The 21,935-nt window shown below is 32.1% G+C and overlaps 2 protein-coding genes across 3 annotated transcripts; both read right to left on the bottom strand.

Moving 5' to 3' along the window:
- Nucleotides 1-8,355: 8,355 nt before the first annotated feature.
- LOC111809057 (putative zinc finger protein CONSTANS-LIKE 11) lies at nucleotides 8,356-10,273 on the bottom strand. 2 transcript variants are annotated; one of them, XM_023695382.1, is made up of 4 exons: nucleotides 9,508-10,273; nucleotides 9,282-9,431; nucleotides 9,020-9,148; nucleotides 8,356-8,579 (listed from the first exon to the last, which is right to left on the bottom strand). In XM_023695382.1, the coding sequence occupies exons 1-4, from the start codon at nucleotides 10,084-10,086 to the stop codon at nucleotides 8,517-8,519; spliced, it is 921 nt and encodes a 306-aa protein (XP_023551150.1). In that variant the 5' UTR covers nucleotides 10,087-10,273; the 3' UTR covers nucleotides 8,356-8,516. The 2 variants fall into 2 exon arrangements, with proteins under 2 accessions (XP_023551150.1, XP_023551151.1); XM_023695383.1 differs by lacking the exon at nucleotides 8,356-8,579 and having other exon boundaries at nucleotides 9,035-9,148; nucleotides 9,268-9,431; nucleotides 9,508-10,271.
- A 4,855-nt stretch (nucleotides 10,274-15,128) lies between these two features.
- On the bottom strand, nucleotides 15,129-15,933 carry LOC111808152 (E3 ubiquitin-protein ligase RHA1B). The gene has a single exon (XM_023693968.1). The coding sequence runs from the start codon at nucleotides 15,838-15,840 to the stop codon at nucleotides 15,304-15,306; it is 537 nt and encodes a 178-aa protein (XP_023549736.1). The 5' UTR covers nucleotides 15,841-15,933; the 3' UTR covers nucleotides 15,129-15,303.
- Nucleotides 15,934-21,935: the final 6,002 nt, after the last annotated feature.

Here is a 21,935-nt window from a genome sequence, read left to right as displayed (position 1 = left end):
ATTAGATTAAACATTTTTTTAAAAAAATAAAAATATGTATTTTTTTAAATAAAAAAATCTTTTTATTTTTTATTTATTTTTTTATTTTTTTTAGGAATTGTATTAACAAAAGTTGGGCTATGAGAATCATAGAGACAAGAATGTAACCTTTAATTAGAAAATTAAAGTTTGTTCCAATTAGTTTATTGCCCTAATCTTTGATATTTTATAAATATTAAATATTAAAAGTTATTTTAGAATTATTCTCGAAAAAATATATTTTTTTTTCTACGATCCCGAAAGAATCAAAATCAACGACCGATGAACTCAAGATCAACCTAAACCTAGCATGCAGCTTCGACCGACCCAATATGTTATAGTCAAGTTTATATCTAACAACTATTATTTTGTATATAAAATCATATCGAAGAAAAATGGCGCTTTTGTATTTAATCTTGTGTATAAAACCCTAATAAGCTTCATTTTGAAAATTTTAAAACCGAGCATTGCCAATATGTACAAGCTGCGAAATAATCCCGTAAAATTAGTTGAAGAGAGCACAAATCGTAATTCTATTAACCACTACAACCTTTTTGTGTCGGGTGGAAGCACTTGTGCTCCTTTTGCTCCTTCTGATGCCTTAACCAAACCCAGCGCATGTCACACCAAAGAGCTCAAACGAATTCGCTTGCCCTCTGTCTCGATTTCAGTGTGCGAAGGGCAAAATATTGTTGTTGTATTATTCACAACGACTCTCGGCAACGGATATCTGGACTGTTGCATCGAATCTGAAGTCGACAACCGCTCCTAAACCCTAGTAGTGGGGAGGTTGAAGAAAAAAAAAAGGTAAAATAATTAGTGGTCAAGTCATAACAACAACAAAGGCAAGCTTTATGAATATATAATAACTTAGTCAACTACAACCCATTTTATGTCTCCCCATCAAACTAATTTAATTTTTTTTATATTTGTACTATTTTATTTTAATTATGTTCTTGATTCTTCCACTTTATATTTATAAATATTCTATTTGGATCGTTTGTTCGTTGGAAAAATAAATAGGAAATGATGTCACGTTAGTCTAATGATTTGTAAAATTTTTATTACAAAAGTTAAAACAGCTATTTAAATATAAACATGAAACACGAGAATGTAACGCTCGAGTAAAAACATATAGGAGTGTTCAAAAACCTCGATGTCTCAAAAAACCCAACACGTACTGTTTGGGTTGGAATGGGTTCGGTTCAGTTCGGTTCAATGAAAACATTACGAGTTGAGTTGATTATATTTTTGTTTAATTTTTTATTATTTATTCTGGAATAATCGTTAAAGTAATTTTTTAAAATATATATATATATATTCAAATTGAATGGTAAATCTTAATTAAATGTTTGAAAATAAATAAATAGATATTTTACTGAAAAAAAACAAAAAATTTAATAGATGACTCGAACAACCCGAACCAACCCAACCCAAAAATTATGGTCAGTTTGGATTGGGTTCATTATCTGATAATAGTTGTTCAGGTGGAAAAATTTACATCTCGAACAATTGTGATGAGTCAAAAAAATATCTCAGCCCACGAACGCCCCTAAAAGAGGAGTAGGATAATGAACCAATACCATATCTGAATAAAAGTAATTTTAGAGAACCCTAAGGTTAAATATGTGTTCAGCTTGAAACGGTTCGTATGAGTCGGGACAAAATATCTTAAAAGAATACGTGTTAGTATATATATATATATATATATTAAGATATATTAATAATATTTTAGGGGTGAATAAAAGGAAAGTTTCCAACTCAGCAGTTGCATAAACTTGACATTCAAGCTCTTAGTTCCTTTAAAAAGGAAACAATTCTTCTTTTCTTTTTAGTCCAAAGGGTATCTGATTTAATTAATTAATTAATAATTAATTTAATATTTGCATTAATTCCTACCTTTTTTTTTTCTTTTGGGTTAATATTCTTTTTTGCTTAAATAAATAATAATTATTTTTTAAAATATGTTTATGGTTTTGTTTAATTATAATTTGGTTGTGTCATTTTCAAGCTTTGAAGAGCATTAAGAATAATATAAAATTATAATATAATGTTTATATTATATAAAACAATATTAAGTATATGGTCCATTAAGTGATGATCATCATCATTTTACATTCACTTATATATATTTTTTTCTTTAATCCTATGATTTTATGGAAGAAACCAAACCAATGTTTAACACGATTTGATTGGTTTAAAAAAAATTGTATTAAATTTAAACGAGCGTCGTAATCTTTACCTTAAACGTGAATTTAAGGTAATTTATATCTCGAGATATATTTTTGTTAAAATAAATAGTCTAACGTGCGTCCTATGTGTGAGTATATACTCTTGAATTTAAAATTTTTGTGACGCCGAGTAGAGGAGGAAATACATGAATGAACCCCACATTTGAATGAGAGCACTGAGAAATACTTATACCAATAAAGTACATATTCTTTTTCGGCAGCTCAATCATAAGAATTTCATGGTTAAGCGTGCTTTACTTGGAACAATTGTATGTTGTGTGACCTAGGAATTTCGTGTTGGTCTGTGGGGATAAGTCTTCACTTTTAAGAAACGAGGAGCAGGTGGCGTGATCATGTTGTAGGAGATGTAGGGAACGTCAGGGCCACCGAATCTTGCACATGGGCCGTTACATGACCATGTCGTAGGAGATGCAAGGAACGTTAAGGCCATCGAATCTTGCCCATGGATCGTTACATGACCATGTCGTAGGAGATGCAGGAAACGTCAGGGCCACCGAATCTTGCCCATAGGCCATTACATGACCATGTCGTAGGAGATGCTGGGAACGTCAGTGCCACCGAATCTTGCCCATGGGTCGTTACATGGCCATATCGTGGGAGATGCAGGGAACATCAAGGCCACCGAATCTTGTCCATGGGTTGTTACATGACCATATCGTAGGAGGTGCAGGGAACATTAGGGCCACCTAATCTTGCCCATGTGCCATTACAAGACCATGTAATAGGAGATGCAGGGAACATCAGGACTACCGAATCTTGTCCATGGGTCGTTACATGACCATGTCGTAGGAGATGCAGGGAACGTTAGGGCCACCGAATCTTGCCCATGGGTCGTTACATGACCATATCATAGGAGATGCAGGAAACGTCAGGGCCACCGAATCTTGCCCATGGGTCGTTACATTTTCTCCAAACAAAAATATTAGCAATAATTTAAGGAGTAGGGGTTGGATTATAGGTATTGTATGTAAATAATTTAAGGAAAAGGCTAAGTTGTAAAGGGAATAATTGGAGATAATATTACCAATAAACTCAAATATTTAAATACAATCATGCCCAATTATATTAACTATTATTATTTTTTAGTAATGTTTTGGTCAAAAGCCAAAAATAATTATATTTTTAAATACAAAAAAAAAAAAAGTGATTGCTTGGAATCATTGTTGGTCTTTTGGTGCTTTCAAATTCTATTCAATCAAATTAAAGTATTTTTTATTTTTTTATTTTTTTATTTTTTCTTTTCGTGTTGGGGAAAGAAGAATTGTTGGAGTCATCAACTTTATAACACAAAAAAGCATCTCTTTTCGTTACAAAATTGTCGTGGTTGTACTGAAAATATGTCTTAATCTCGAGTTGAAATTTTGAACTGAATGACACCTATCGAGAATCTCATCTTATTCAATGATCTGTAAAATTTTTATTTTTTATATTCCTTCAAATTACCCTAAAAATTATTATTTTTAATTTTTTTAAAAAAAATTATCCAAAACAAATATTTTTTCGAAGATTTAATAATTATTGTGACGGGGTAATTCATCGATCATTTAATTTTGTATAATATTCAAAAAAAATTACTAAAATTAATTTAATTGGGCTTTTCAATATTTGAATATTTTTTTAATTTTATTTTTTGATCAAGACTATTTATATTAATATTACCATTTTAGTGGAAAGGTAAAATTAAAAAATATATATATATATATATTGAAGATTCTACAACTAATGCTCGTGTAAAATAACTCATTTAATATGATTTTAACTTTATGGTTATTTAATTCTTTTTTAAAAAAGAAATCCTTATAAATTTAATTTTAAAAATACCATTAGGTAAGTAATCTATTTTTTTTTTTTAATAAAAATTAATTAAAAATTTATTACGTTATTTTTTATTATTTTATTATTTTATTATTTTTTATTTTGTAGCTTTATTGAAAGGTGTAAAATTAATAAGAGAATCCCAATTGGTAAAGGCAGGGTAAAAAATTATAAATTTTTTACCATACTAAAATAAACCATAGGTTTTATTTTTTTTACATTTTTTACTTAAAGATTTGACATCACTTAAAAGGATGGTATAAAAAAATAAACTATTTTTTAAAACATTAATCCACCGTTAAAAATTATTTTTGACTTTTTTCTTATTGGAGTTTGAATACTCCACTTTCATCTCTATTTTATTTTTTTACTTTTATTATTATTATTATTATTATTTTATAAAAAAAATTTATTAAAGTATTTTTTTTTATTATCAAGATTTTGTTCTTTTTTCTAATTTGGGTATGTTAGGTGGGACCCACTCATTTCAAGAATATGAGTTAATTATTGATAAAAATAAAATTATTTGATTTATATAAAAGAAATTATTTCTAGTTCAACTTAAAATTATTTTTTCAGTAGGTTCGAGACGTGTATCAATTTCATACATATGATTACCACTTTCGCATGTACAACAACCACCGAGCTCCTACTGATTTAGTATCGCTCGAGTCTCGTCGAGTACTCATATGTAAGCAACATCAACATCGACCTCACATCTCAATGCTTTAATAACAGTGGAGACCACGTGAAAGTTATGGAAAGAAGAAAAATCGAATATATCACTTTTCATGTTTATATGAATTACATTCATACATGAGGTCCCACAAGTAGAAAACGTTGTAATACACGATGTATCATAGTAATGATTCATTGCATAAAACATTTTCATCGTTCAAATAACTAACATACATATATCATTAAAATTAACGGAATTAATTGGCAGGGATGACCAATTGATCAGTGTCACTCGATTTAGTTGGATCTGTCCAATCGGTTTAATAGTGAGCTGTCTAGTCTAGAATGACCGTGTCCACATTTTTATCAAAGTAGTTGGTAAGCATGAGAGTCGCTTCCTCACGATTAGGGTTATTATACTATACAAGGACGGATTTGACTAAATTGACAGGGCTCGTTTGGAACAATTACGAGGTCAAACCTCGCTTATATAAATGCATGATTTTACCAGATACCAAAGAATAGAAAAGAATATACCAAAATAAGATCTGTTTGTTTAAGATGAACGGATAGAACTGCAACTAATCCTCTTATAATACGGATGACTTCACCGAGGCTTAACTACGATGATAGTAATGAACTATGACCTATGCTCGAGAGAAGTTGATAGAAGTCCGTGATTCCATGCGTAATCAATTACTTGCTTTTAATATAATCTTATTTATTGCAGCTCTGATTTTGAGAAATAAATGCTCTCCTTCCTTCCATCAATATTTTTTTCCTTTATTTTTTATTTTAATTAATCATCCAAATTTTTTAATGGGTTTTTTTGGGGTTAAATTATAATTTATCATACCCTTCCCCTTTTTAATTTTAATATTTTTTTTTCCTTTATTTATTTATTTTAATTATTCGTATAAAAATAAAAAAATATATATATAAATTTCATTTATGGAAGGTTGGTTTAAACATTGAATCCAGATGAAGTTTCGCTAATTTAAGCCTCGAGTGTTGATTAGAGAAAGTCAACGAAAAAACTATAACACTTACAAGGAAGGTAGTTGGAGGTGTGAGTAAAGAGGGATAATGGTTCAATACGGGTTGCATGAATCCCGGAGAGATAATGGTTCGATAACGACAAGGACGATGGATAGAAATGTTCATTTAATCTACCTGGAATGAGGCGGAGAATTCTCGTTTAAACGAGAAATGGAGGAGAGAATAGGAAGAGATTTCTCCCGTTAACTAAACGGGATCAGAAATAGAGACTACGTTTCTCGTCTCTGTCCTCGTCCCACTTGTCTCTTTATATTGTAAAATAAAAATTATTATTTATATTTTTTAGAAAAATGAAAATTTGATTTTTGTTTTTAAAATGTTTTCTCATATTTTCCTTAATATACGTTTTATATATTTATTAAAGAATTATTTCAGATTTTTGTTTNAAAATTATTTTTGACTTTTTTCTTATTGGAGTTTGAATACTCCACTTTCATCTCTATTTTATTTTTTTACTTTTATTATTATTATTATTATTATTTTATAAAAAAAATTTATTAAAGTATTTTTTTTTATTATCAAGATTTTGTTCTTTTTTCTAATTTGGGTATGTTAGGTGGGACCCACTCATTTCAAGAATATGAGTTAATTATTGATAAAAATAAAATTATTTGATTTATATAAAAGAAATTATTTCTAGTTCAACTTAAAATTATTTTTTCAGTAGGTTCGAGACGTGTATCAATTTCATACATATGATTACCACTTTCGCATGTACAACAACCACCGAGCTCCTACTGATTTAGTATCGCTCGAGTCTCGTCGAGTACTCATATGTAAGCAACATCAACATCGACCTCACATCTCAATGCTTTAATAACAGTGGAGACCACGTGAAAGTTATGGAAAGAAGAAAAATCGAATATATCACTTTTCATGTTTATATGAATTACATTCATACATGAGGTCCCACAAGTAGAAAACGTTGTAATACACGATGTATCATAGTAATGATTCATTGCATAAAACATTTTCATCGTTCAAATAACTAACATACATATATCATTAAAATTAACGGAATTAATTGGCAGGGATGACCAATTGATCAGTGTCACTCGATTTAGTTGGATCTGTCCAATCGGTTTAATAGTGAGCTGTCTAGTCTAGAATGACCGTGTCCACATTTTTATCAAAGTAGTTGGTAAGCATGAGAGTCGCTTCCTCACGATTAGGGTTATTATACTATACAAGGACGGATTTGACTAAATTGACAGGGCTCGTTTGGAACAATTACGAGGTCAAACCTCGCTTATATAAATGCATGATTTTACCAGATACCAAAGAATAGAAAAGAATATACCAAAATAAGATCTGTTTGTTTAAGATGAACGGATAGAACTGCAACTAATCCTCTTATAATACGGATGACTTCACCGAGGCTTAACTACGATGATAGTAATGAACTATGACCTATGCTCGAGAGAAGTTGATAGAAGTCCGTGATTCCATGCGTAATCAATTACTTGCTTTTAATATAATCTTATTTATTGCAGCTCTGATTTTGAGAAATAAATGCTCTCCTTCCTTCCATCAATATTTTTTTCCTTTATTTTTTATTTTAATTAATCATCCAAATTTTTTAATGGGTTTTTTTGGGGTTAAATTATAATTTATCATACCCTTCCCCTTTTTAATTTTAATATTTTTTTTTCCTTTATTTATTTATTTTAATTATTCGTATAAAAATAAAAAAATATATATATAAATTTCATTTATGGAAGGTTGGTTTAAACATTGAATCCAGATGAAGTTTCGCTAATTTAAGCCTCGAGTGTTGATTAGAGAAAGTCAACGAAAAAACTATAACACTTACAAGGAAGGTAGTTGGAGGTGTGAGTAAAGAGGGATAATGGTTCAATACGGGTTGCATGAATCCCGGAGAGATAATGGTTCGATAACGACAAGGACGATGGATAGAAATGTTCATTTAATCTACCTGGAATGAGGCGGAGAATTCTCGTTTAAACGAGAAATGGAGGAGAGAATAGGAAGAGATTTCTCCCGTTAACTAAACGGGATCAGAAATAGAGACTACGTTTCTCGTCTCTGTCCTCGTCCCACTTGTCTCTTTATATTGTAAAATAAAAATTATTATTTATATTTTTTAGAAAAATGAAAATTTGATTTTTGTTTTTAAAATGTTTTCTCATATTTTCCTTAATATACGTTTTATATATTTATTAAAGAATTATTTCAGATTTTTGTTTTTTTTTTTTTTTTAGTTTTCAAAATTATTTTATATAAATATAAATGAAATTTATTTATGTTATTCAATAAATGTGAAAAATTATTTTAAAAAAATATGGAAAATTTAAAATTTTAATTAAGAAAAAAAAAAGAATATTATATAATTTTCACTTTCCCGGGAAACAAACACAATAAAAGTAAGAAAAGCATTGGAAAAAGGGGAAATAGAAAATCCCCACGGAATATGAATTTTAATTTTAAATTGTTTTTTTTTTAATTATTATTATTATTGGAATCAATTACTATTTACACACAAAATGTCAGAAATATTATATAATATTTTTATCTCATAAATTGATTTCTTTTATATATATTTTACCTCCCTAACCACTACCTTCAACGCTGTAAAAAACTCCAATAATTCTTATTTTACTGACATTTTTTTACCATAACCAAAAAAAAAAAAAGAAAAAAAAAATCTTCTTCTTCTTCTTCTTCAAGGTATGATCAAAATCCACAATACTGAAATTGCATTTGTCCGTACACTTCCCCATATTCCTTTCCTTCAATCTGCATCCCAAAATAATAATAATTTTAATTATTATATAAATATTTATTTTTCCTTTTTTTAGTTACATTTTTTTAAATTATAAAAACATTTTATTCTTGTTTTAAGGAAATTACTCAATTTATTTAAAATATTAAATTATTTTTATTCATACTTTTTATTTTAATTTCAACTGGAATTGGGTTATTTTTTAATTATTAAAAAAATTATAGGACAGAAAGGTGAAATATTCTTAATTTTTATAATAATTATAATAATTTTAAATGGTGAATAAATTTAATTAGGAAAAATAAAAAAGGGAAATTGGTAAAATTGAGATGAGGTGGCAAACATTGGAAATTTGAGGGGGGAGAAACTGGGTTCATTGATGCCACGTAAGCTGAGTAAAGAGCTGAGGTGGAAATATCCCGAAAAGAATCGGAAAAGAAAAAGAAAATTATACCCAGAAATCATCTTCGTCTTCTTCCCTGGTTGAACATGCAGCTTTGGGAATCTCTCCAGGCTCGTCATTGCGTGCAAATCTGCCACGTATTCTCGGCCGGTTGTCGGCTAGCGTTTTCCGACATGCATACTGTTACCAGAAACCACACACTCTCTTCCATTAATGGCCGCCGATCATCAATTTCTTAAGCTTTGATCGTTTCAAATTCCCAAAAAAAGAACAAAAAAAAAAGAACAAAAATCTCTTACTCTGTCTTTCTAACCTTGATCGTCTTGTTGTAATTCCTCTGCGTTCGTTTTGCTCTGTATTTTGAAATCCTCTCTTTTCTCTCCTCTGCACTGTATCTTCCCACTTTGAAATTCCCTTCCTCCATTAACGAGCTTCCATTCTCCGACCGCCCCCTGCCGGAATTCTGGACGGAGATTCCATCACAAACAGAGTATTAAAAAAATGGGTTTCTGAGTCGGAGGAGGAAAAACAGAGCATACCTGTAAGTCGCCGGCGCTGAAAACTCGTCGGATTTGCGAGGAGAAAAAGTCAGATTCTGGGCAGGGGAGGGACTGATTGGGGAAATTTGGAGAGTCCATGAGAAGGGATTCGAGGCGGGATTGGCCGCCGAGGAAGCCTGGCTTCTCACTGAAGCTTCTGTGCAGGAAGGATTTGTCGGCGGCGGCATTTTGAATTGGGTCGAAACAGAGAGGTTGATTGAAGGAGTTTGAATTGAGATGGAAATTGGAGAGATTTTGAAATCCATTTGAGGAAGAAGAAGAAGGATCGGCGAGGAGAGGGAAATCGTTTCCATGAGAGAGGGATAAGCCCTGCATCGGTATGAACTGATCCAGAGGATTGGGATTTGGATTGAGATTGGGATTGGAATTGGAATTGGAATTGAATTCCTCGGCGAGTGGGTTAAGAACATCAATGGCGGAATCAGAGAAATTGGGAGAATAAGGATCAGAGAAGAATTGAAGCTCTGCATCAGAAGGGAAAACCAAATCGGAGGAAGAACAGCGAAACAGAGACGACGACGAAGAAGAATCGCCATGAATGAACAGATCAGAAGACATGGAAACGAACAAGATTCCTGTTCCTGTTCTTGTTCCTGTTCTTGTCTCTGAAACAAAACCCAGAAAGGAAGAGGAACTGATAGGAAAAGGAAGAAGAAGGCAGAGATATTTAAACAGAGGAGGAGGAAGCAGAGCATGAAGAAGAAGCCATTACTGCTGGACTATAAAAACACTTTCACTTTGCAAATATGCCATCAAGTCATCATCAACAATCCTTTTTTTTTTTTTAATCCAATTAAATTAAAATATAATAAGGTACCTTTTATAAAAATAATAAAATTTTAATTTTAATCTCGGGTTCATGAACTAAACTTAGCTTTTACTTTTCGACGGTTTCGGTATCCCGTCGTTTAGTTCGATAATTACAAATGTGAAAATCGTGACTTATAAAATGGTAAGAAGTACTGGTCGTTTTATTTGCTAAGTTATGCTCGGTCAATTTACATTTTTGTTTTAGTTGCATGCAAATTTTTTATAATTTAAATTATTTAATCGAAATAATATTCATTTTTTTATCAAATTATAGAAATTAATTTAGTTGGAAGGAAATTTTAGGAGTATATATTAATTGGAGTATTTTTCCTCATTTTTTTTATCACTAAAATTATTTTTTAGGCATTNAAAAAAAAAAAAAAAAAAAAAAAAAAAAAAAAAAAATCTTTAGTTCAAAAATACTTTTATGGTTTAAAAAATATTTTTGCTCTTATCCGTTCTAAAAATACTCATAAACTTTCAGACGGACCATTAAATCTAAATATTATTTTTTTAAAAAAATATAAAAAATTATTTCATACATTGGACCGGACGAGAGAAAGGTAATTGAAGAGGAAGATGATCGTTGGGTTGTCGATAATTGTTTTTCAATTATATACTAACAAGAAATTTTCAATTTTTTTTTTAAATAAATTGAAAATATTAATACTATTTTTAAAAATTAGAGAGTATTTTTTAAACTGGTTTAATTTTTGAATTATATATCATTTTCCTATTTCATTATTAATTCATTAAGAGATTTAAATCTTATTTTAACAAGCAACATCGTGAAAATTAAAATAAAAAATCTCTTGTTGTCGACCTCTCGACTATAAAAGTCTAGTCGAGGTCAGCTTCTCTCGCACGCACACAACCTGAGACGAAGTCCCCGTCAAGCCGTCATCACGACTTGACTCACCTTCTCGACTTAACCTTCTGCTTTAATTTTTTTTTTCTTATACTCAATCACCATCGTCGTTGGTTTTTTTTATACTCGATCGCCATCGTCGATGTGAGTTGGACTATAGCTCCAAAAAAAAATCTTATTATGTTGGGTTCTATTTATTTACGTAAGGGTTATATGCAAGCTGTTCAACAAATTTGGTGTGGGATTTAGATTTGATCTCGACCTTTTTTGGAGAAGTACCGTGAATAAATTTGATTATAAGTTTTGGTCTATGTTCGGAATTAACTATTAATTTCACAAACTTATTGCTCATTTGGATAAATCTTTAAACTTTTTTAATTAAAGTTCTTTTTTTTTTTTTTGTTGTTGTTGTTAATGCAAGGTCACCGGGTAATCGAGGTCACCGTACACTTTGAGTTCATATTTTATTCTCTTATTTTGGAAGGGGATCAGGATTTTGACTTTATTCATCGTTTCGGAGAACTAGTCACAAGCAAACAGCTAAATAATAATCAAGATCTCTATGCATCGTTTAAGGTCGAGTTGGACGGTTCTAATCCACAGGACATATCCGAGCGAATAACCCACTTGAAAAAAATAAGTTAATTGATTCCCAGTATATTACTGTGTATGTATACATATGTAATCTCGACTAGAGAGTTTCTTACTGAGTATTTTCAATATTCATCAGGTAAAGACAAAGGCGTGTTGCAAGAGTGACGTTAAGGGTTCCTAATGAAACTATACTTCCGCTATTTAATTTTAAATTTTTTATTGTGCTTTTTCTAATTTCTAATAAATTCAAAATGTTTTGTTTGTAATTAAAAAAAAAAAAATTTATGATGGAAGAGAGAGAAATAAGAGAGAAAAAATGTGAGAAAAATCTAAAAAACATATAAATTTGAGAAACAAACTTTTTGTAGTTTCTAAAATTTGATATTTTTTTAATTTTTTTTTTTTAAATTTCAAAACTTTTATCAATAATTTTTTTTTTAATAATTGTATTAATTTAAAAATTGGATCAATTTCGACCGTTCGATAACGTAGAAATTAACAAAAAAAAAATATATATTATTATAAGCTACCAAAAAAAATATCTTTAATAAACTATATAATAAAGAAATACCAAAATAATAAAACATTTTTTTATTTCGTAAATATTTAACACTCAAAATCTAACCTATTAGCTCATAAAATTAATTAAATCAAAAGAAAATAAATGGGGCGAGCCTTACTAAAGAAATGGGCCAAGAGAGGGTTTGGGCCAATGCCACAAAGTAAATGGGCCTGGGCCTGAAATATGAGTTGGGCCACAAATTATGGCACGCTGGCAGCCCACTATACTTTTTTTTTTAAAGGGGATATAATTGGTTTATTTAAGTCCAAATGAGAAATATTATGAAAAAAGTTTAAAAGAATTAATAATTATAATTATTAACTAAACTTGTTTAGTTTAAAGTAATTTTTTGTTAAGTGATTTTTTAGGAGTTTTATCCATGTTGGACCTAACGTAACGGGTTAAAAAAATTCAATGATCCGAAAAACTAGATCAATCCAACCCAACACGTTACGAACTAATTTGGGTTGGACCGAGTTCAAATAAATTAAAACTTTATGCATTGGGTTGATTCATGAATTATCCACGAACGGAATTGAGTTAAATTGATTCGAATTTATTGAGATACAATTATATAGACACGTATTTATTTTATTTCATAAAATAAAATTTTGAATAAATAACTCGAAGAACTCAACCCAACCGAAAGTTTATGGTTGAGTTGGGTTGGGTTTATTATTTAACCATAGTTAAAAAATGTTACAACTCGAAGAATTAAAAAATTATAATCTTTTAGTAGAAATTTGGAGACAAAATAATTTAAAAATTCTTTTAATTAAAAAAAAAATGAAAAAGCTATCCATGGATTGTCCTTTGGGATGATGCTTTTTAACAAGTTTTTGCAGAGATTGTTTCTTCATTTACAGAGAGCATCACATGTGACTCACATGTCTAACCCCCCCTTTTTTTTTTTTTTTTTTTCAATTCCATTCCATCTTTTAATCTTGTTGTTTCAAATCCAAAATATGAGAAATTATTGTGATTCTAGTTTAGACTTGAGATTGTTGACCGATCTTGAATTCTTATTATTTTGTTTGCTTTTGACAATTTTAATATCTTATCTTGAATTAACGAGTTAGATTATAAATTTGTTCATAGGATTATAATTACTTTAATTATATCATTTGATAAAAGAGCCAAAAATTGGACCCAAATTCAATGATCGAGTAGTGGAAACTACCAATGTGGGGTACGGTAGGAGCATAAGGAATATCTAGTGGAGCTTGGAAATGGGTAGAGATGAAAAGAATACAAACCTGGCCAACAAAATTCTCAAATCTAGATGCAAAGTAAAATGCCACAAAATATTCCAAACCAAACCAATCTAATAACAACAATGTTCTTTAGAAGAAGAAGAGAGAGAGAGAGAGAGAGAGAGAGAGAGGGAGAGAGAAATCCGGAAGAGATGATGAATGGAATTATGCCGTGAGAAAGACGGCCAATCCCTATTTATAGACCAATCTTATAAAGAATGCTATTTTTTTAATTAAATAATAAATAAATAAATATTTTTTTTTATTTTTGTAATTTTTAATTCCTTTTTCTACGCGTAATTCTCTTTATTTTTTTGTTAAAAGAAAAAGAATTTTAACATAATCTAAAAGATTATAATTTTCTTTCAAAATATTAATTTCTAAATAAGATTTAAAATTATTTTTAAAATATTAAAAACTATTTAAGTGACATTCGAGGAAACGAAGGTACATGAATGAACTGAGATCACATATGAACCAGAGTGATCACCTCCAAAAAATTGTCTATACAAACAAGGTGCACGTTCCTCCTCAACCATAAAAGCTCTAAAATTAAGAATGTTTTATTTCGAGCAGTTCTATGTTGGGTGACCACATGCTAAAAGGACCCGGGTTGATTTCCGAACAGTTCTCACACTCTTGGAATGACCCCGACAAGGGAGTATGGGACCAAAAAGAGGAAAGGGATGGTGATGGTCTTTGAAAAGAAAAGTCCTACACATAGGGTTGTAGTCCTAATGGGTAGCCCCACACACCATCATCTAGGAAGGTCACTTAAGTAATTGTGGGGCACTTTCAATTAACAAATCAAATTGAAAACTATGTATTATAANAATTCTTATTATTTTGTTTGCTTTTGACAATTTTAATATCTTATCTTGAATTAACGAGTTAGATTATAAATTTGTTCATAGGATTATAATTACTTTAATTATATCATTTGATAAAAGAGCCAAAAATTGGACCCAAATTCAATGATCGAGTAGTGGAAACTACCAATGTGGGGTACGGTAGGAGCATAAGGAATATCTAGTGGAGCTTGGAAATGGGTAGAGATGAAAAGAATACAAACCTGGCCAACAAAATTCTCAAATCTAGATGCAAAGTAAAATGCCACAAAATATTCCAAACCAAACCAATCTAATAACAACAATGTTCTTCAATAACCTCATCCCCATACCTCAATTTCACAATTTCTTGAGAAGTAAACAGAATTTGAGTGAACTGAGTTTGATCATTGGAATTAGTATATGAGAAAAGAACAGTGGAAGTTATGATTGAAGGCATGGAAACTTTTGTATCAGTTCAAGACTGAGAAAGAATTTGAACTCAAACTACAAATTCATTCTACCGCAGCAAATCTCATACTGTATCGATTTCAATTTCTAATCCATTCGTGGAATTGTTAAAAACAGAGAGAGGAATTAGAGGATTAGAAGAAGAAGAAGATGATGATGATCTAATTCTGAGACCTGTAATTGANTTTTTTTTTTTTTTTTTTTTTTTTTTTTTTTTTTTTTGTATGTACAGAAGAACAACAAACATATCCCCTCCATCAAACTCAATCCATCTCCATCTCCATCTCCATCTCTTTCCCCTCTTTTTCTCACTTCTTTATTCTGTTTTCAGATATCGATTCATGAGAAGAAAGCAGCAAAATCAACAAAACAAAATCTAATCTCCAAAAGCTACAAACCAGCAGAGAGAAGAGTCGAAGAAGAAGAAGAATCGCTGTGGAGTGCTTCAAAGATTTCCGAATCCTCCCAAAGCCTATCGTCAAAATTACAAACACCGCTCCGCAAATCGCCTGGAATGAACACCGTCCGGCACAACGGACAGGTCCTCTGTCCATAACCGATCCACCGATCGAGGCATCCTCGGTGGAAGATATGGCGACAGTTAGCGAGGCGGCGGATCTCGTCGTCAGACTCAAACTCGTAGAGGCACACGGCGCAACTCTCCGGCGGATCCAAAAGCTCCGAAAACTTCACGACGGGGAGAATCTCACGGAGAACTGCCGCGGAGAGAGGATCAAGGTCCGTCAACGGTCCCGTAGTAAAGGAATCGGACTGATTGGGCCAGGGAATGTCCGGTTCGAGAAAATCTTGAAGCCCTAGGAGGCGGAAGAGAAGGGAGATAAGCTTCCTGAGGAAGCCGAGGACGGAGAGTACGTGGATGAAGAGCTTTGGAAGAAGAAGCTCAGTGTAGCTTGCAGGAAAGCCCATGGCGGAACTGTAAACAGAACCAGTAGAGAGAGAGAGAGAGAGAGAGAGAGAGAGAGAGAGGGAGAGAGAAATCCGGAAGAGATGATGAATGGAATTATGCCGTGAGAAAGACGGCCAATCCCTATTTATAGACCAATCTTATAAAGAATGCTATTTTTTTAATTAAATAATAAATAAATAAATATTTTTTTTTATTTTTGTAATTTTTAATTCCTTTTTCTACGCGTAATTCTCTTTATTTTTTTGTTAAAAGAAAAAGAATTTTAACATAATCTAAAAGATTATAATTTTCTTTCAAAATATTAATTTCTAAATAAGATTTAAAATTATTTTTAAAATATTAAAAACTATTTAAGTGACATTCGAGGAAACGAAGGTACATGAATGAACTGAGATCACATATGAACCAGAGTGATCACCTCCAAAAAATTGTCTATACAAACAAGGTGCACGTTCCTCCTCAACCATAAAAGCTCTAAAATTAAGAATGTTTTATTTCGAGCAGTTCTATGTTGGGTGACCACATGCTAAAAGGACCCGGGTTGATTTCCGAACAGTTCTCACACTCTTGGAATGACCCCGACAAGGGAGTATGGGACCAAAAAGAGGAAAGGGATGGTGATGGTCTTTGAAAAGAAAAGTCCTACACATAGGGTTGTAGTCCTAATGGGTAGCCCCACACACCATCATCTAGGAAGGTCACTTAAGTAATTGTGGGGCACTTTCAATTAACAAATCAAATTGAAAACTATGTATTATAATATCATTCTCTCTCAAACTATATACTTCAACCATATGTCACCATCAACTATACACTATGGTTTCAACATTTTAGTTTGTATTATTGAGGATATATTTATTAATATAATCCACCGTCCAAACATATTCGACTCCGTTTTATAAATGGATGGTAAAAATTATAATGTATGCCTTGCGACATGACTACGTGGCTACTTCTGAGATCCCATATCAGGTTGGAGAGGAGAACGAAACATTCTTTACGTTTTAAAATCGTGAGGTTGACAACGATACGTAACGAGCCAAAACGAACAATATTTGTTAGCGGTAGACTTGGGTTGTTACAAATGGTATTAGAGTCAGACGGCGGTGTACCAGCGAGGACATTGAGTCTCTAAGGGGGTGGATTGTAAGATCCCACACCAATTGGAGAAGGGAACGAAATATTCCTTATAAGGGTGTAGAAACCTCTTCCTAACATACACGTTTTAAAACCACGAGATTGACAACGATACGTAACAGGCCAAAACGAACAGTATCTGCTAGCAGTAGACATGGGTTGTTGTACTACTTGTCTTCAATTTCTTCGAAGAGTGAAGATTATCATCATGTACCAACACGTGTTCTTTCTATCACCTGCTTCTCAACCATCCTTTACTCAAGACCGGTTTAAATTGAAAGCCCGAGAATCTATTATAAGGTCCATATAATAATAATAACAATAATAATAAAATATAGAGAGAAATTAATGTGATGTGATTTAATAATTATGGAAAAGGGAGATGAAAGTGGATGTTTAGGGGGTACCCCACCAAAGGGCATAATACCTTATACCGCCAAACCCCATTTGACATCTATGTCTAATACGGCCACAACATTGGGTGCCCTACCCAATTACCCTCCTTTACTTTCCATTCACATACATTCCATACATTCCTCTATGAACTTGCAACCAAACAAAATTAGGGTTACACTAGTTTTATGCTTCCTATAAGAGTCCCCCTCTCTCGAGCTATACCAATTGTTACAATTATTGTTCCGGGCAGGTTGTCTCTTTCTCGGTTACTGAAATCTTGCCATCTGGAGAGTACTGGTACTCCATCGCTTCATCTACTAGTGAAACCCTGTTTTCATGGTCTGGACTGTCACTGTTGCGCAAATGACTTTTGCTTTCTTTTCTATTGGTTACAAAGGCGTTTCAGTTTTCCAGGTTGTCTCTTGCCTGTCCATTGATTCAACAATGGTTTGAAAGGTGGATCGATTCTCAAATCTCTGAATCTATGTTTATCTTTTAACTCTCCCAGATATTGTCCTCTTTGGGTTTTTTCTTTCGGGCTTCCCCTCAAGGTTTTTAAAACGCGTCTGCTATGAAAGGTTTCCACACCTTATAAAGAATGTTTCGTTATCTTCCCCAATTAATGTGGGATCTCACAATCCACCCTATTCGAGGTTCAGTGTCCTTGCTGACACTCGTTACCTTATCCAAATCGATGTGGGACCCCCCAATCCACCCCCTTTGAGGCCCAATGTCCTTGCTAGCATACCGCCTCGTGTCCATCCCTTTCAGAGCTCAGTCTCCTCGCTAGCACATCGCTCAATTTCTGGCTCTGATACCATTTGTAAAGTCACTAATTAGTCTAAGAAAATTAGGGGCGTCACAGTAAGGATCGTTCTTGTAGGCAGATGAAACGTGACAAGAGAGGTGGAACAGGAGATATGTCGATGGGAAAAACAGGTAAATGATTTGAAAAGCTTATCAAATGGGTTTGTTACAGGCTACCACTATTGCGCGAATGACTCTTGCTTTCTTTTCCTTTGGTTATAAAGACGTTTCAGTTTCCGAGGTTGTCTCTTGCCTGTCCATTGATTCAACAGTGATTTGAAAGGTTGACTACTGATTCTAAAACCTATGAATCTACGCTTATTTTCAACTCTCCTAAAATTACAACGAACCATTATTGCTTAGAGATAGTAAATAAACAGTAAAAAATCGAAATTAGAGTGAGGATCGTTCTTGTAGACAGATGAAACGTGACAAACGAGGTAAAAGAGAAGATCCATGGATGATTTGAAAAGCTTGTCATGTTATAGGACATTGGATTGACCCACCCCACCACCATGGTTGCTTCATATTCACAAGTTTGTTGAATACAAATAAACCTAAAGTTTAAATGGGTTCAATGGAAGAGCCCCCATTTTCCCTCTTGCATCTCTGTCATTATGGCTCTATTAGGGACATGGAGAACATGTAGGCCACCCATATCCAACCATATTATATATCATATCCTCTATCGTTGCTTTATCGTGTAGGCATAAACGTTACGTTTGATGTGCTAAGCTGAGAATGTGATATTTGAAGATAAAAGTTCTGTGGACATCGACGGGTTTTTGAAGTGATTGATAATGAGTATTTTTCAAATTATATCATTAATTATTTATATTGAGCGTTCAAACTTGTTTCAAAAATATCACCTTTGAAAAGTGTTTCAACACTGTCTCGATACTTTCAACCTTTTTTAAAATGTTGAAAAATGTAACATTCCTTATAAGAGTGTGGAAACCTTTTCCTAGTGGACACGTTTTAAAACTGTGAGGCTGACGGCGATACGTAAGGGGCCAAAGCGGACAATATCCACTAACAGTAAGTTTGAGCTGTTACAAATTGTATCAGAGCTAGACATTAGGCAATATGCCAGTGAGGAAGTTGGGCCCACTGTTGCGAGCGTGGATTGTGAGATCCTAGATCGATTGGAGAGGGGAACGAAACATTCTTTATAAGGGTATGAAAACCTCTCTCTATCATACGCGTTTTAAAAACTGTGAAGCTGACAGAGCGATACGTAAGGGGCAAAAGTGGACAATATCTACTAACATTGAGTTTGAGCTGTTACAAATTGTATCAAAGCTAGACATTAGACGATATGCCAGCGAGGAAGTTGGGCCCGCTATTGCAGGGGTGAATTGTAAATCCCACATCAGTCGGAGAGGAAAACGGAACATTTTTTTACAAGAGTATGGATACACGTACACATACATATATGCACGCGCATATCTATATATATATATATATAATTGATATAGGTCTTACATTCGTACAGACGTAGAGGACAACATAAGTGGATGCCAATGGACAGCAACAAAGATTCAGTGTGATGAAAGTTAAAAAGGAAAAGTGACATGAAATTCTGAAAAAGCTAATTTATCTTGTAACACAACTGTCACCAACAAACAACCAAAAACCGTATAAAATATGGTCTCAATTTTTGTTGTGTCAGTAGTTGTCTTAATATTACACCAATCTCATGTCTCAAAATGGCATCAAACAAACAAATAACCCCCAAAATCTCTTATGTTTATAGGATACATTAATTAAACAACCCCAACCTGTTTGCCCAGTTCATATTATTTATACATACCGATGATACTCACCTCAGGCTTTGTTCCTCATTCACACTCCACACTGACTAGGATGTCACATGCTTCACTACAACTATTCTAATTTAGTCTAAGGATTCATACCTGTCGGTCCGTCCGTACGTACTCTACTCGGTTTTTCATGTCTTGGCTGGTTATTGCGTTCGAGATGTGAACACGGTCCGCACATCGCTTAGAAGTGAAAAACTCCTAAACATAAGGTATGTACGCCTGTGGAATCAATGAGAGGTATATGAATGAACCGATACCACATCCAACTAAGAGCGATATGTGAACACGAACCTCACGTCGCTTAGAGGTGAAAAATAAACCTGTGCCCTCCACTGCATCGTTATATCACGTTGCATAGATTGTTATTGTTGGTCGGACGGAGAGTGATACTAATAGTAATTTATACAAATAAGTTTGTTTCTATCTAATGACTCAAACATAGAAATTCTAGTGTCACAATCGCACTTTTGCTGTAGTGAAAAAAGATTGTGCGGCATTTGTTCTAACCCAGCGAACTAGTCAGCTGTGAGAAATTCGGACTTTGCAAACAACGTCAACGTATACTCGAGTCTCAAGTCACGCTTGAGAAATGTCTTAGAAAACGTGAGTGAGTAAATACGTTGAAAGTGATTAAGCAACAACAATAGGTTTGATAATATATAACTCGGGTAGAAAGGAGTGACAACTAGTCATATCCGCAAATAGTACATTTTAAGGCATTTTAGCCCAAGCGGGGGTAAACATGATGTTGGTGACCGGTTACACACCTCCATATTAACACAACAAGAAAGAGAAAACGTTTGTCTAAGATGAATGCATGTAAAAAGGGTTTGAAACAGCCATGCGGTCATGGACAAGTATGATCGGGATATCCAATATGCGACTATAGGCAACACGCTTTGAACAAGCATGACCGTGATATAAGTAGGTCAAGTCCTATGAGACGACGAAGAACATGAAAGAATATTAAGAAAATGGTGATTTTGAAAAAATGATTAAAATAATATTATATTTAGGCGTAAGGAGCGAAAAGGAGTGATGGTAGTTGCAGAGACACGGACGCCTACAGGTCAAGAACCGTGGGTCAAGTTGACACGTGGGTTGTCTCTTCCATGTTTCCTCTCTTTTCTTTTCTAATTATTAATAATTTCATTATTGTCCTTCTTAATTCTATTATTTTATATATATATATATATATAATTTTTTCAACAAAAAATAATAATAATAATATATATTTAATTTCCTTTATTTATTTATTTTAAAAAAGAGATAAATGTTCTATTAAATATAAATATAAATTTATATCTAATAAATCTAATTTTCAAAGCATAAAATTTAAAATTTATGTAATTTAATCTTATTATAATTATAATATAAAAAATTTCATGATTATGATTTTTTATTAAAATAAACTAAAAAAACTAATTTTTGAATGTTTTATAGTAACATAAAAATGAAATAAAATTTAAAATATTATTAACAAAAAAAAAAATTAAAAAATCTATTTATAAAGGACCAAATGATAAATTAGGCCTTTTCAAGAATTATTTGGAGAAAACTGATAATTTATAATTTATTTATTTTGAATTTCAAGATTCTTCCAAACTAAAATAATTTAAATTATAATTTTACTATTCATCTACGTACATCAACAGTACTAATTTTACTGTTGAAATAAGATAATGTCCCCAAAAAAATTAAAATATTATTTCTTTTCATTAAAAGAATTATCCCATTTTCTTTAAATATGAAAATATTAAATTATTAAATTATTTATTTTTCGGATGTAATCTTAGTTCTTCATTGACTCGATCGTCACGTTTAGTAACCTACTTATACTAAAAATTGAGATTACAATTAATTTACCGCATAGTTATTTAAAAAAAAAACATTAAAATTGTTATTTTTATAAAAAAAAAAAAAAAAAAAAA

Source organism: Cucurbita pepo, chromosome LG13 (genome assembly GCF_002806865.2).
Source record: "Cucurbita pepo subsp. pepo cultivar mu-cu-16 chromosome LG13, ASM280686v2, whole genome shotgun sequence".
Taxonomy (NCBI): domain Eukaryota; kingdom Viridiplantae; phylum Streptophyta; class Magnoliopsida; order Cucurbitales; family Cucurbitaceae; genus Cucurbita; species Cucurbita pepo.
This window is presented reverse-complemented; position numbering and strand designations above follow the sequence as displayed.